The sequence below is a fragment of the Indicator indicator genome, chromosome 7 (genome assembly GCF_027791375.1).
Source record: "Indicator indicator isolate 239-I01 chromosome 7, UM_Iind_1.1, whole genome shotgun sequence".
NCBI classification, from domain to species: Eukaryota; Metazoa; Chordata; class Aves; order Piciformes; family Indicatoridae; genus Indicator; species Indicator indicator.
The window spans coordinates 23,079,996-23,096,940 of record NC_072016.1 but is presented as its reverse complement, the minus strand read 5'-3'; the positions used below and the strand labels follow the sequence as shown (position 1 = coordinate 23,096,940).

At 40.9% G+C, this 16,945-nt stretch overlaps 1 protein-coding gene across 1 annotated transcript in view; it reads right to left on the bottom strand.

Moving 5' to 3' along the window:
• Nucleotides 1–2,674: 2,674 nt before the first annotated feature.
• Nucleotides 2,675–16,945, bottom strand: part of ZMIZ1 (zinc finger MIZ-type containing 1) — a 150,885-nt gene continuing 136,614 nt past the window's right edge. The window contains exons 16-20 of the mRNA XM_054382280.1: nt 16,562–16,630; nt 15,773–16,020; nt 12,861–13,024; nt 6,793–7,041; nt 2,675–2,782 (exon numbers count right to left, since the gene is read on the bottom strand). Of these exons, the coding sequence (XP_054238255.1) occupies nt 2,675–2,782; nt 6,793–7,041; nt 12,861–13,024; nt 15,773–16,020; nt 16,562–16,630 (838 nt within the window). The remainder of the gene's footprint in view (nt 2,783–6,792; nt 7,042–12,860; nt 13,025–15,772; nt 16,021–16,561; nt 16,631–16,945) is intronic.

The following is a 16,945-nucleotide window of genomic DNA, read 5'->3' as shown; positions in this document are numbered from 1 at the left end:
AGAAAAAAGACACTTCTAAGCAGAATAAAATACACTATACTGTTTCCCTTCCCCACCCACCAGCATCCCTATGTGTTACTGTGCCCCAGTTTCAGAGACCAGAGCAGCAGTATAGTGATATAAATACGGTACCTTACATACCTGCTGCTTGCCTTAGTGTGTCTTTACCTGTTCAGACAGCTGATCCTAGGTGTTCTGCTCACTTGGTCAGATAAACAAAAGCCTCTGCCATTACCAGCCCACAGTCACCCACAGTCAATGAACATCAGTTGTTTTTTTGCCCTAGGCATTCACTTATTATTGTCTCCATGACAGAGCTGGGCCCTGATTGTCCAGGTACTGCTTGATGTATCGATTTATTTGTCACATAAATAGATACGAAATTTGGGCTAATTTAGCAAAAGAAAACAGGGAGTGGGGAGTGGGGGGAGGAAAAAAAAAAATCCAACTCCCTTATTCTGTTAAAGAACCCTCAATTTTTTTTTTAAAAAAGGACCCATATTTTTCTTCAGACAAGATTTTTAAAAACACCAGCAAAAGTATAACCAGATCATGAAAATGCTGAATATTATCAAAGACAATACTAAAATATTCACAAATATATTTACAATAGCAATTCTTAAAATAATTGATTTTGCATAATGAACAGCGCCTTTCTTAAAAAAACTTGAAACAGGAAAAATATAAGTGTGGGACCATCTCTACATAATATGTTTGACAGATTCAATACTCCTACTGGAAAATAAAAGAACTAAACCGCCATTTCCTTTAATATCTACAGCAAGGTGCTGCTGACTAGCATATATATATCATGAGGCATGTACAGCAGTAGTGGGAAACATTAACAAGAAGAGCAAAACAAAACAAAACTTGCAAAGAATTTACAAAGATGACTTTGGTGAGGAAAGCAAATCCAGAGTCGTAAGCACAGAGCATGCCATTTACAGCACTGCAAACTAAACACAGAGGGCTAGGAAGCTATCTAGTCAAACTGACAGGAACAAACAGGATTTTGCCTGGCACTTCAGTTTAAAACATACTGTGGCGAGCAAACAAAGGGTGTTTGACTGCGTTTGGGATAAGAGTAGGGTCGGATTCGCTTTAGTAACAAAAAGAAAGAAACCCAATAACTGTACAGTGGGCAAAAGCTGAAATGTTGCACCACAAGGGCAAAGTTGGCACACATGCACTTCTTACACAGCTACTGTACAAAATTTATAAGAGAGAGCAAGAGAGAGAGACAAAGAGCACAGAAATGGGCACAGAAGCAACAGGAAGCTCATGCAGGAGCAGCAACCACACGAGAAGCACAGACCACAGGGGCAAGACAGTGATTGTGGCAGCAGGGTCTCTTGAGGGCAGTAGCAATCTACCAACAGTTACTTATTCTCCCCATGCCCCGTCCTTCAGGAGAAAGCTCATCCTGGCAGCCAAAGTTTAAAAAAAGAAACTGAAGGAGGAGAAAAGAAAAAGGCTGAATTACCTGTAACAGTCACAAAACCAGAACGCAAAGCCAAACAAAAATGAAGCTGTAAGATTTCTGACCAAAGTCAATGCCCCTTTCTAAAGCCAATTATTAAAAGTAATTATGCAGATGTTACTCTCCCTCCATCCTGCAATGATTTCCTGGCTGCCTTCAACTCAGCCTGTCTGCTATGTATTGTGCAGTATGCTGACACACGTGCTCGGGGCACCAAAGGCTGTAGGTAATAATCAGGAACAGTTTGGTTGCATCCCCCCTCCCTCTCTTTTCCATTCCATATATCATACATGGCAAAAAGATCTATTACAACAACCTCAACAGCTGGATGTTAATGCAGCCACAAACAGTACTCATTTGAAACCAAAATAATAATAATAAAAATAATCCCTAAACATTGCTTTTAAATTTTTTTGGGGGTGTTTCCAATCTGTATGTTTGGCCAGAGGAACCCTCTGCAAAGAGGTGATTAAAATTCCTGCACTTGCAGAAATAGCAACACCCAAGGCTGCAGCCTGGAGATTCTCAGGACTCCGTTACTGGAGTCACATTAGCTAAACTGCCAGCTCTCTCTGACAGGCCTGTACATCTGCCCTATCTTTGCCACTTGACTGTAGGATTTGTGCTTTTGAGCTTTGTACGTGTTTTTGTTTTTGTGTGTGGCCAGGACAATCGCTCCAATGCAAACCTATGGTTGGAGGGGTCAGAGGGGAGGTGGGGTGGAGGGAGATACAGTTTCAAAAAAATGGAAGAACACACGTTGGAAGGACACTCTGAGACGGGTCAATTAAAGACAGTTCCGTTTTGTTGCCTTTTCTTCCCTTGCCAAGATTCGATTTTGCCAAGATACTTCACACTATGTTTATCACAGAACTCTCTCTCTAGAGGATGAACAACAAATGGGGTTTCCAATAGCTGCACAACTGTCTATGCTCGTTTGTCACGTGTAGCACGGCAGACTCAGAGATTACTGTATTTGCTTATTTTTTATATTTTTTTCTCCCGTCACTTTCGAAGTTTTTGAAGCTGACAAAAGCAGTTCTGAGATGAAGAAAGCAGGGAGTGCACCATTGGATCAAGTTGTGAGTTTGTTTTTTTTTTTTTCTTCTCTTGTGGAAAAGGAGTGTTAAGATTCCTTGCTGTGCAGCCACACACGTGTGAACAAGTGAAAGGGATGGGAGAATACACATAGTTTCAGTTGTTCTCAAAGAGAGACAGAAGGTCATCATTGCTATTGCTGGGCAAATCAGGAGGATCCAGGTACGAAAGCAGCTCATCCGGATTTGTGAGTTCTGGAAGTAGCTATAAAATATAAAAATAAAAGGAAAATTACAGGTAACAGGAAAACAATTGAGAAAAATGGAATTAAACACTACACGTTCCTGGAAACTGGCTTTCACGTGTAGAGATCCAAATAAATTGGAAGGCAGCAACACAAACTTAACACTCTAAGATGTTGCAGTATCCACTTGGTTTGTGAAAAGCCTGTACTCAGTTTTCACCTGTGCATTACATTACCATCTCAATGAGGGTTTCTCAGTCAACCTCCCCATCACAAAGTTCATCAGTAAATTAAGTGTATTTCCTGGCAAGTGATGCTGACAAAAGCTTCTTGATACATGTTTGTATGTTAGTTTCATATAAGCCACTGAATAAAACTTGAAACAAGCAGTTTCAGTAATACGTGCTTGAGCTTTAAGGTCACTCAACAAAGATTGGCCTGACTCACATGTCAGTGTGATGTCCACCTAAGGCCTGCATCCCTAAAGGAGAGGCAGCCCTGTCCTTTCCTTACCCCTCAGCCACACCCTCTCTGTACTGATATAAGCTCTGGGGCAGTGAGCTGGAGCATGCAGGGATAAAACTAGCAAGGAAAGGGAAAGGGAAAGGAAAGGGAAAGGGAAAGGGAAAGGGAAAGGGAAAGGGAAAGGGAAAGGGAAAGGGAAAGGGAAAGGGAAAGGGAAAGGGAAAGGGAAAGGGAAAGGGAAAGGGAAAGGGAAAGGGAAAGGGAAAGGGAAAGGGAAAGGGAAAGGGAAAGGGAAAGGGAAAGGAAAGGGAAAGGGAAAGGAAAGGGAAAGGAAAGGGAAAGGAAAGGGAAAGGAAAGGGAAAGGGAAAGGAAAGGGAAAGGAAAGGGAAGAAAAGAAAAGAAAAGAAAAGAAAAGAAAAGAAAAGAAAAGAAAAGAAAAGAAAAGAAAAGAAAAGAAAAGAAAAGAAAAGAAAAGAAAAGAAAAGAAAAGAAAAGAAAAGAAAAGAAAAGAAAAGAAAAGAAAAGAAAAGAAAAGAAAAGAAAAGAAAAGAAAAGAAAAGAAAAGAAAAGAAAAAAAGAAGAGACAAAAAACCAACTGAGGAGTATGAGGAGAGCAGTGGAAAGGCAGGAGGGTGAGTCCCGTCCTTCTTGTGGCAGGGAGTTTACAGCGGCTGGAAGTATTAACTACAACATTACCTGCAATTCCAGTCATTTCAAACCGTCAGGCGTGTAATGCCCCATCCAACTGAAGATGCACTCATCTTCACAATGTTTTAAAGTATCAAAAGGAAAAGTTGTAGGGGCAATATTTATATTTTATGAATACTGTGTTTCAAATAGGACATTTTGGTTTTGCAACCATCACTCATATTCTTTTTGATGACAGGTAACAAGCAAATTTTAACTCCTGGGTTGTGTACCAGGCAATGTTTTCTGCTTTATTCTGCATGTCACCATACCCTAGCCAAAAGTAAAAGTGTCATATATATAAAAAACAGCAGGAAAGAGTTTATAATAAAATCCCTTTATATTCAGTGTTGTGTTCAAGCAAAGGCATAAAAATGTGGACTGCTTTAACAAACTAAATAGTAGGTATGAGAAATTAATTTTAAGTTGTTCTATGTTTTCAAATGCTATAAAACTAAAAGCTTGACTGCATCACATTGAGCATGCAAATATGATATGCTTCTATTACTCCTGTGCAAATGCAGCTTCATCTTCTAATGTCATAGGAATGAATATATTTTTCAATAAGCTAAACATGAATCACAGAAAGAAGTTTATTACTTTCTAAGCATTTTGAAAAAAATGCACTGTCAAGTTTACATGAGCAGATTCTCCCAGAAGGAACACTTTTCTTAAAAGACTCCCTCCTTTATTCATGGTACAAACACTACTGTCATAGTACTGGACTAAAGATATAAGGACTTTTGTGAATATCTAGTACAGAAGACCAAAAGAAAACAGTGGCCTCACCAAATGTGTAGAAAGTAAAAAATTCTTGAGCATGTCCTACAATTTTACAACTCAATTCTTAAAATTTTATCATAATGCCCCTGAAACTCATTCTTGTATACAGAGGATTGTTGAAAAAAAAAAGAATATTTTAGAAAGGTGAAGTTTTAAACAATATACTCAGTATCTCTGAAGAGGAAGTTTTCTAAGTTTTGAGGATGACCTGGGCTTGCCTTGGGCCAGAGGGGCCAGGCAGCACACATTGCCTCCTGCCCAGCTGCTGTGAAAACTAGAGACCCCAGGAAGGAGTGACTGGGCATTAAGGTGCTGACCTGGAGCAGAGGACTGCTGAGAGGGGGAAGGAGGGCAGAAGCAGAATCTACGTGAACGTGCTAGACTTAGGGCAGAATTTGGAGAAGTGCATTCAGTGGTCCTGAAGTGAATAGCAGGACCATTTGAGTCTTGCACCTCTGCTGTCTGAGGTACAAATGCCAATCACCTGTATCTATACCTATATAAGGTATATCCTTCAACCTAGGTTAAACTTTAATCTGTATCACAGTGAAGTCCTAAAAGAATTAATATGATTGTGTCGGTAGGGAGTGGACCAAGTTGCTATGGTACAGTCCCCTGCTTGTTTTACTGCACATGACTTTACTCAGCCTAGTTCTAAGCACATGACACTGAAAGTTAAACCCATTAAAATAACGCATCTGATCATGACTGAGCTCACAGATATTCCCCACAAACTGTATTCCCCACACTGTACAGCATCTGCCTTCTCATTTAGCTAAGACAATTTTAGCCTCTCATTAAGAATCCCGCATGCCTCCATCAGTGATAACCACACTACTGTGATAAACAAACAGGTTTTTCTACTTTGCCTTTCACTGAGGAATGAGGGCCTGACCCATAATAGCATACTTTATGTTGCTTAAATATTTGAAGAAAAAAAAAATCATTTTTATTTCACCTATTACTACTGCTCATATTGGGTCCTTAAGGGTTCGGACCTCTAACTGCCACATGAACTATCATTCCCAAAGGATGTGCATGTGACTGTTGTGTGAAAGAGCAACCTTCTGATTCAGATAGAAGTTAGTCCACTGAGAATTGTTCCTGTAAGTAGAGCATCCATCCCTCCCCACTAACCCATTCCTTCCCCTCTGTGAGACTACCTGCTGGCACACTGCTCATGCATAACAGGGAAGATGTAAGTACACAGCAACAGTAAGAACAGATATAAATCCAAGGCACAGAAAAAAATTACACTGTGCAGCAGCAGACTCTGGAATGGACAGAAAATATGCATGGGAGAATACATGACTCAAATGAAAATCCAATCCTAGTGCTAAGGAATTTCTATTTTGGGAAGCAGGTAGTTAACCAGAGAGATACCTCAGATAACTCACTTCTGACTCCACTGAAAAGACAGATTACTTGGGGCCTTAAAATGAGGTTTTATTTTTGTTCAGTTGTGAGCTGCCTCCCATAGTGGCCAAGGAGGCAGAAGATGTCCTTGTTTCTTTCCTGTGTGGCACACCAGGAGGATGATGTGCTGCTGAGCTACCTACATGAGCAGGTATGGATGGGCACAGCCTGCTTTTGGCCACAGGGACAGAGCCATAGGGTAGGGCAGCACAGATCCCTCTCCCACCGGTCAGGGAATGCTGCAAGGCTCAGCCTGTAGCTCACTTAACACAGCTGTGCCACAATCAGAACCTCACACACTGAACCCTTCCTCTTATTCAGGCACTGTATGGCTTCAGGGTCTAGAAGAGCAAACAGGAGCCCCTGTCCATAAACGAGGGGGAAAGGATGAGATGGCTCTCAGCTTGGTGTCTGAACTGCCATCTGAAGAAACAGCTGCCTTGATGCTAGGAAGAAGCTATGGCTCGTGCGCCACACAGCTGCTTAAACAAGAACCATCCCTCCAGCAGGCCAGGAGCACCCTGTCACCTCAGCTGCAGCAGCTGCACCCATGTACCAAAGCATGAAAGGATGGCATGTGCTGTGGAAGCGGCTCCCCGTCCCGCGCTCTCCCCGCCCTCCCGCCGCTATGCGAAGCACACACTATGGCAGGCAGATGATAGTATGACACAGACTTACATCCAGCGAGGGCTCCGGCATGTCAGGTGCTCCCTGTCCACCAGCCTGACCCTCTAAGGCTGAGGAGGGATTAAAGGTCAGGTCACTGTGTGGATGGTTGCTAGAAGCGGCCGGGGGTGGCTGCCGGGACTGCTGGGTAGGAGGCCCGCTGTGATGTAATGGCTGCCCTGACTGGCTGCTGGGGTGAGGGACGTGCAAACCTTGCTGCATGGAAGTATGGGACTGATCAGTGCTGCCGGGATGAGGGATCTGCGGAGGAGGAAAAAAGCAGGAAAAGAAAGTGAGGCCACAAGGTACAGTGCTCATGGTGCCTGACTCTGTAACCGCACGTTACAAAAAAGAAACAACTTAAATAAATTTACAAAAGACACATACAACAAAACAACCCCAAACGTAACAAAAAAACCCAAACAAACAAACAACCAAAACCAGCTCAATCAGAAAAGAAAACTCCATATCCCAATGTCAGAAGAAGTGTTTTAGTTTTCTGGAGGTTATCTCAAAGGGGAGATAAACACATTGGATTTGTGATGTTGGTTTGCTTCCTTGTGATGTGGGAAACTGCACTTGGAAGATGCAGATTAACAAACCCCAAAGAGAAGAGAAGGTGGCTTATGGGTGCTGCTCAGCATTAGCAAGGCCGATGTGCTTTTGCCCTTAAAAATTCCATGAATGAATGGAAAATTTGTTGAATAACAATACCTATGCCAGGAAACTGATTAAACAAGCAAATCCATCTTTTCTGCTCAGCTCCCTTATTGGGTAGCTTCCTGACACCACTGCCTATTTGTATTTCAGCTCATTACAAATCTCTTGCAAATACCGGCCCTTCCCCACTCCCTCTTTCTTTTCAGAATGCAATGCAGCAGCCCTTTTAAAAAAGGGGTTGAAGAGTTTCTTTACTGATATTTGTCAGCACTGATGGTTGATGAAAGAACAAGCTGGCCTAGCAAATGAGCTCCCATCCATCTGCAGAGCTCTTGTAGGTAGTTGCATATCAGCCGACTGCAAAGTACAATGTATTAGCTGAAACTAAGCTAATGATCACACTTCTGTTTTGTATTCATGGATAAATTCTGTAGCAAAAGTTTAGTACTTTTTGTTTTCCATGGGATACAAAATACCAAACCACAGGCATCTTCCAAACTCTATTATGGAAGAATGTGGGAGATGCCTTTCTCACATGACAGAGAAGCAACAAAAACCACAGAAGTCCAATTCTTCCTTCTGCTGGATGCCACTTTAATGCTAGTGGATTCTTTGGGCCTTGATCTTGGGGCCATGAGAAAGAAGTGTCTGAATGCTTCAGAATCATAAGTTTCATGTTAATTGGGTATATGGAGAAGCAAAAAATGTAAACATTTTTTGAGGAATGCTACGTATTGCCACAAAGTGGAGCTGAGATAAAAAAAACCACAGATACATACAACAACAGCATGAAATTCATCCAGCCAAGCCAAGAGAACCCAGCAAAATGCTATGTCAGCATTGACCCTTCCATATCACAGTGAACTGCAAGGTTATTTTAACCTTTGTCTTCAGTTTTGGAAAACACAACAGGAGTTTATTACAGGGCTTAATTAAAATGTTCTCATAAAATTAAAAAATTAAGAAACAAGCTTTTAAAAAAATACATTTCACCACTTATGAAAACTGAAACTTGAATACTGCTCCATACTGTCCATTGGGAGAGTCAGACTCAGCTATATGGAGGTCCTTTTCAATACTTTGATGGTATGAAGGTTGGTTCAGATGAGCATGATTCTATCTGCAACACCGCTCTTGAGCCTCTTTCGCACACTGGAGTTTCAAGTAATATTTAAAAATCACTGATACTCACTCTTCCCTCCATTAGGGTCACAGTTTGACTACTTTAAAAGTGTTCTGCAATGTTATTGTTACCTTAGGGGTAAACTTGTACAGTCTGCCCATAGACCACACCTCAATATAAATGAATCTGCAGCCTAAGAAGTTTGCAAAAGTCCAAGTGAAAGCAGATGTCTATCCAAATAGTAGTGTTGCCCTTCTTCATTCATTGAGGGCATTTGCAACGGAAGCATGGAAATTAAGAAAGCTTAATAATAAAAAGCAATTTATATAGGACAATGTTGCTCATAGGGCAAAGTAGTTTCCAGAAACAAAACAAAACAGCATTTATCTTCAACAGTCTCTTAAATCTATCCCTGAATGCACAAAGAGTCACACTGGCATGCTGATATCAGTAATTATTTAAACCAAGAGGCATTCCTGTGTTCTCAGACATATTTCAAAACAAATAAGCACGTTAGAAATTCTACATTATGTTTCTAAAGGCAAGGATTTTATATATGTAATTATTTAGTTGAAAAGGCAGTATCTTGAGCCCTGAGATAACTGTTGGATAGAGAGCAATTGTTCATTGTAAGACTGAGGGCCACCATAGTCTTAAAAGGCCATTGCAGGTTCAAAATCCATCTGATCTAGGCCACAGACTCCACCAGCCTACCTGTAAGAAAGTAAAATGCTCAGAACTTGAAGGTTTTTCTGTTTGCATTCAGCTGACTAGTGATAAGTTTGCCATGGTGCAAAAACATTCTAGCAATACCCTTGTGTATGCTTCACTTTCTTCTGCAACACCCATCGTTGTATCTTAAAAACTCCAGCCCACACTAGGAAACAAAGCTGCATTTGCTTACACAGAAAACTAATTTCACAGTTGTTTATAGGAGAATAAACTTTGGCACTCCTAAAACATTACAATCCATAAAAGAAAACCTTATAGCAGACACAACTACATCTTCAGTTTAGTAGCACAACTCTTCAAGAGCCCAACAGTGACCTCTAGGAGTATCAAGATGAATAGCTGCAGAACAAGGGGACCTGCTGGCTGCAGAACAATATTCCTTTTGTCTCAGGAGAAAACGACAGTGAGGAAAAAAGAAAAAAAGAAAAGATCAGCAGGTTAAGTTGATGGTTTACCTCTCTGTCTGCTATGGGGTCATAGTTTTACCAACTCTTTGCTAAGTTAGCTGGCATAACCTCTGAAAGATGTCATCCTGCCCTGATGATCCTATGGGTCAGTTTTCCCATCCATGCCTTTGTCATCAGGTGCATCGTTGCAGACGTGCAATGAACTCAACTGAGGAACTGACATGAATCAAAGCTAAACTTCCCCTCCCCTGAATTAGTTTTCAGTCACATCAGTACCCAGATCCAGATCACTTCTTGGCTGCCATGACTAAACTGAAGCTAATGCTGAATTCAGCCTGTTCTAAAACTTATTTAGAATTTCTGAAAACAAACATGATGTGATTTTGGCAGCTATTTTGTAGCAATCTTGCAGTAACATAGAAGCATCTGTTCTAAGTTCTCACAACCCTTTACACTGGGAAGAGGTACTACTTCTGGCCACTTGCAGGTCTTGCTTTTTAATTCTTCCACAGGAGAGGAACAGCAGTGTTGACAGGAGGTAGTTCTGATGATCCAGCCCTGGCTACCCAGTCCTGCCTATAATGGGCAAAGACATCTGCATTTCCTGGAGTAACCTACAGAGTATTTCTACAAGTATCAGCTTTCTCTGCCTACCATTATATAAGGGCCACAATATAAATATTCATAATAGGAACACCAGGAACTTCCTCAGCACCATTCAGCTCCAGTTACGAGATAGACAGACTTTGGGTCTGATAGGACCAAACATCTGATTCTGACTCACTTTGTAAACATAAAATGGTCAAAGCGAATGGTAGATGAAAAGAAAATACACCTTAAAGGTGTAAAAGGAAAGACAGAATGTCATACAAGAGTGCACAGGCAACATCTTAAAACTGTAGTTCAATTACACAGTGTGATTCGTAGTAATTTTCATATAGAGATGCCTGTCCAAAGACATTCAGCTGCAGTATTTATCAATGCTAATGGCATACATTTCTCTAAAAGCAGTAATTTTAAAGATGCCTTTCCTAAGTTGTCTACAGACAAACAATTTGTTTCTGAGAGAAGAAAGGAAAAAGGAGATAAAGAGGAAAGCGTAGAGCTTACACTAACAAAGATGTGTGGGACGACTAACAGTCCTCAAATGTGGCCTGAAGACTACATGGCTACATTGACAGGGTCAGTCTAATTCCCTTTTGCTAGAAGACCTGAAAACTGATCCTTGTTAGAGGAAATGAGCCACTGACATAAACTAGATGGAACTTGCTTTAGTGCTGCTTCCCTTTGTGGAGCAGAGTAGCTTGTGTATCATGAGAGATGAGGGAGAGCTGAGGCAAGCATTTACTATAATTGTCAGCTACCATAAGCAAGTACCAGATTTGCTACAGGCTAGCCCACAGAACCAAAAATACATTAGCAATTGCCCAAATACCCTCTTACAGCTCTAGAACGTGCATAGCCTTGAGCAACTTTCACCTTTGCAATCATGTGTAAACAGTTCCATTTTCAGAAAGCCACAGATTCTCCACTTTCATATTCAACCACTTTGTATCATAGAACAGAATCATAGAATGCATCAGGTTAGCAGGGACCCCTAAAGGTCATCCTGTCCAACACCCCTGACTGAGCAGGCACATCTTAAAATAGATCAGGTTTTTCAGGGCCCCATGAAGTTTGGCCTTGAATGTCTCCAGGGATAGGGCCTCCACCACATCTCTGGGCAACCTGGTCCAGAATTTCACTACCCTATCACTTCAGAAATTTCACTGGAGCAACTAGTATAGCAAAGGTGTAACAGTTAACCAACCAAGTCAAGGTGTCAGCTAAGGGGAGGCAGAGAATAATTCTTTGTGGCTTTGATGCAAAGGAAAGCAGCTCTGAGTTGTTCAGGCTGACAGTACTTACCCTCACTACTATATTCTAATAATGTAGGGTTGGTTCTGATACAGACACTTCAGCCTGCTCTTTAAATTGGTTATGTGGAATTTGCCAACGTAAAATTAATTTTACAACCTGTTCTGTCCAACATTAGCCTGTAAAGTGGCAAAGTAGCCACAGTTTCTGAACCCTTCCTTTGCAGACAGTCTTGTTACTTGTGCTCCCTCCAAGCTATGCTAAGAATGAACTCTCTACTTTCTTCCTATTTCTCACCATTCTCCTTGGAAAACCTACTGCCAGACAGAGGAGACATTGACTGAGTGGGCTTTTCCTGAGCATCTGCTACCACATTTCCTCATTACATTCTGAAATTGTACTTTCTAGTGTTCACTCAAGATACAGCACAAATGACTTGCCAAATTAAACATCCTTCCTGTGCAGTAACAGCACATTATAGAGCCCCTGCCCTGTAACTTACAGGAACATAAAAGGATGTATACACACATCCTCCACACTATTAGAACAGACGACTGGCCATGCCTAAGAGCTAAATGCTGCTGGTAGCTTTTCCATCACCTAGCTGCTGCACTACTGCATTTTCTGGAGATATGTATGTTTTGTATATAAAACTCAGTGCTCTGAGCAAGCTGCTTTTCCAATGCACAGTTGTACCTCTCCATCTGAGACCTGAGGAACCTTCATTTTTCAGTCTCTTACACTGACACACTCCCAAATCAGCGGCAGCATCTCTCCTTGAAATCTACCAGCTTCCTCTATTCCCACCAGCTTGAAGGTGTCGTTCATGCTACTTGGGTAGAATTTCCCCTCAAAACACATTGATGCAAATTTTGCCCTTGGGGACAAAGCCAGGGAAGATACCGTGCCTGATTTCAAGTCAGTCAGTGTCTTGCTATAACAAGATGTCTACTGAAGATGGATATTCACAGACCCTGCTGGCCTAGGGAATGAAGTCTACTTTTTTCAGGTGTCTGAGCAAAGCATCATGATTAACACAAGCACACTGAGCCAGGTTGCCTATTTCAGATAAAAAAGCTTAAATGACTATTCAAAAAGCTCAGAAATACTTTTCAAAAAACTATAAAAGACCAGAAACTAAGAATAGCATTTTTGGCATGTCTCAGGACTACTCTATTTCACAAACTTCCAAAGTGAAGAATCCACAAAAGTAAAAGCAGTTCACAAGGCAAGTCCATTAGCTGGATGAGAGCTCCTTACCCCTACAAAGGAAAATCTACATCCACAGCACCATTACTTACAGATTCCTGCATGGGGTGACTGAGAGGTTTGTCGAGAGCTGCCATGCTGCTTGGCATGTCTGGGGGATGTGAAAGCTGTGGCCCATGCATGAAGTCATTCATAGATGTGCCACCGGGATTCCCATGTGGGAAGTCAAAATTGCCATGACCTTGGTAACTGTTGCCTAAAAGAGAAACAGATGTGATATGAAAAAAAATATTTCTTTTCCAGTATTATCTGTCAGAATATCTTGTAAAGGCTGTGTGGCATGGCATCCTCCCTACACAGCACAGGGCAACTGCAACGCTGAACATGACAACACTGTGCTCCCTTCCCACTCTGTTACTGGAGCTAGCTGGAGGAATAGGGAGGAAAAAATGGCACCCAGCTTTCAAATACTGGCTGCTCTGAGAATTTACATATATATTGTAGCTAAGTGAAAACTGCTGAGGTTCTGAAAAACTATTGTCACATCACCAGGCAAATTTAACCAAGTTGAGAAGTGAAAGGGATGTTAAAGTCTATGGAATATTTGCATCTGGAAGCATGTCAGTGCAACCAAAACGGACTGCTCAGGTCCAAACTTATTTATAGGACATCTATGTTATTTATGTCTGTGTTTTTGTGCACTCTGTAAAACCACAGCACTGCTTCAGTTCAGGATTAAGCCAACTGACAGAACTGTATCAGGAAGATGTCACAGCACCAATCCATAGCAAAGCATCTATTTTACCTCTTCTTTGGCAGTATAAACAGACAACTGCTATTAAGACAGTGCAGGAGAGGCCTTCATGTCTAATTGGGATTTCTGATGTTATTCTCTTTTTTCCAAAAAACCTAACAAAATTCACTTGACTGTCTGTAATAAATCTTCTGGGTTCCCCTCCCCCATACATTCCTACCATCTAGCAACAAGCCCAGAGTTCCCAACTGATCTGCAGGTCAAGCACTGTGTGACCACTGACAGCACGTTTTGATTGTCCCACCTCAGGCCAGTGACATTCACTTGAACTCTAAAGCAAGCATGTATCCCCATACAGGAATTCTACTCCCTATATTTTTTTGTCCAGATCCTTCTTAACACTTTCAACTGAGATACCAACTCTGCTGGCTTACTTGCTGTGAACAGCAAAAATTGCACTTAAGCCACTTGGCTATTTCATATAAGAATCTGAACTGAATAATACTGAGCTCTGAAATAATAGAATAGCTTTGGAGCTTGCTTGGAGAGCTGTTTGACAGCTGAAGTACAGCAGCTTTAAATGTTCAAGTCAAGAAGGATGTTTGACAAACTGAACTAGCTGCATCATTTGGTCTTTAACACAGCTTCACAAGCAGAACTTTAAGCTCAGAGGAATAGAAGTCATTAGCAATGTAAGAGTATTCCTCAAAGAAGTCAAGACTTTGATCTATTGCATAAATACTGCAGAGCCTTACTAATTCTCATTTTGTTAATCTGCAAACTGGATGAGTCTCACAGAATATAGTTGTTTTTGTTCTTGCTTCTCAGGAAAGATTTAATAGCAGGGAGTTGGTATATAGTCTTGTATTATTGAGTACTTGTTTTATTTGCAAATTAAACTTCAGTATGCTATTGTCAAACCCAAATAAACAAATATAAACCATAGCAGTACTATTACTACTACTTTGCTCTACAGTACTGTTCATCAGACAGTACTACCTATTCTAAATACTAAGTTTCAGTGGATGTACTGGTGCCTCCATCAATGAAGATGCAAGGCAGCCCAGGGAGTTACAGCCATGCAGCAGCATGCCCTTCTCTGGGGAAAGAGTTATGCCACATGCCTAAGGAAAAGCCTCTAAAGACATTTAGGACAATCTGGTGCCTTCCGTTGACATGCCTATTACAGAGAAAATTGTGTGGGTTTTTCACCTGCCCTTGATGAGTCAGGGCTCCAAGAACAAATTACTACCTCTGCTATAGGATCCACAGGGGAAGACAGGGAAATAACAGTCTATGCAGCAATTGTTACACAAACCCTAAACCCCACTTTACATGACTATTCTGTCTGTTCCTGATTATGAATTAGAAATATGATGAAGAATAAATGGCTCTGATCTCATGCTCTGACTGCACTTCACTCCTACAACAGGAGTGAAAAATTCGTGATTCAGTGCTCTTGGCTTTGTTACAGTAATCATTCATCTGTTTGAAAACCTAAAAAGCTTCATCATCTGTCATCAGTTTTGCAGTTATTGGAGCAAATTAACCATATTTTGCATGCAACCTATCCTTTCCTTCAAGCGCCTGAAAAAAGCACATATATCACCTTGTAATCAATTTGGAGATTCTGATGGTGTGAACAGTTGGTCTTTTCCCAGAACTGAACTGAGTCATATCATATTACATGCAGAAGAAACATTCTCTGGTTTCATACTTTCAGAATTGTCACTATAATTAAGTTATTCAGGAGACACCTTTGAAAATGTATCTCTACTGCCTGCATTTAGTTGCCTGTTTCTCAATCTGGCAGCATATGAGTAGAGAAACTCAAAAGTAGTTTTCTAATAAAAGGTGTCTGCAAAGCAGTTAAAGCACATTAAAAGTTATCCACTTTCTTGCTGGCCTGACAAATGTTACCCACCAGACCACAAATTAAAGGTAGTGGCCCAAGTGGCAGTGATAATGAGTCAGGTTCTCTACTTTGCTCCTACAGCACAGGAAGCCTTCATTTGAATGAGAGTGGAACAGAAGGAAAATGGACAGAACAAATGAGGATATATGTATATTGTGGTTTGTTGATTCAGGGAGGGCTGCATGGAAATAAACCATTAGGCATGTTGCAGAATTTCAGAATTGCAGCCATATAATTTGCTTTCCTGTCTATCTCTGAGAAAATGCACTGACATACCTGAATCACAAAGCTGGCTGAACCACTGACTTCTGGGTGCAAAGATCTGTAAAACTAACCTTGGTTACCATATTCAGTGGAGTTGTTGCCTCCTGGAGGAGGTGGTAGGGATGGGTAAGGTGATGGGCCAGGACCCAAAGCTGCAATCATCTCCATCACATTTGGCATGATCATCTGGCTTGGACTCATGGTCTTAAATCTTTTTGAGGGAATGCCATCTGGGTCATCTTTGATGTGAATATCTGACTTTATAGGGACTGGCCTCCAACTGCACGTCGGATCAATGGTAACTTCTTCAAACTCTGAGCTGTAAAATAACATGAGAATTTTAGTACATTAATTGATTTATTTGGTTGGTTTTGTTTTTTTTTTTTTAATCAATTCTGCTTAAGTTTCCATAGGAGCCTGCGTGGTAACAGATGTTCTGAAGTGCTCTAGCATAATATAAACTAAAGATCTTTCACTCCTCAAGTGTGTGCTGGAAGCAAGTTTTTTTAAAAAAGCAACTGTGAGAGCACTTTTCTGTGTTTATCCACACAACAAAATCCTAACATATCTATGTGGTCTACTACATGTGAATCAGAGGGACTACTTGTAAATACGACACAGCATTGAATCCTCCATTCTCACTCTGCTTCATTGGTGAGGCTACCATCACAAGATAACCCACACAAGATCTATTAAGTAGATGGAAACTGATTCAGGGTATTGGTAGCTCCACCAGCGAGTCATGAAATGTAACATCCAAGCTCAATCATCAAGGCCTACTTTGGTGTGACTATCTCAGTACTCATTAATTAATTTATCTCCTAGTTGCTTAGTTTTGGATATCAGAAATGTTCACTTACTTTTGTATAGCATTCAGAATACCCCACATATACTGGTCAACCTCCAAGCCCTCCAGCAGAGCAGTTTTACTAGAAAGGAAAAAAAACAAAGCTCATATGAGAGTATTGCTATATATGTAAAAAAGAGATGGAAGAAGGTTAGTGATGAAGTCAGCAGAATTTAGAAATTATTTGGAGCAAACAGTTTTAGTTCTGCATCTGCATTACTAGGATAATAATACTCTACATGAAGTAGAAAAGATACATCTACTTTTGTGCAACCACAAGCTGTTCATACCCTTTAAATATTTTTTTCAGTGAAATATAATGTGACTTTAAAGGCTTTTCAAATACATCAGAGCTATCCTAGTGTTAGCATCTCTAACATGAGTTAGCATCTCTGTT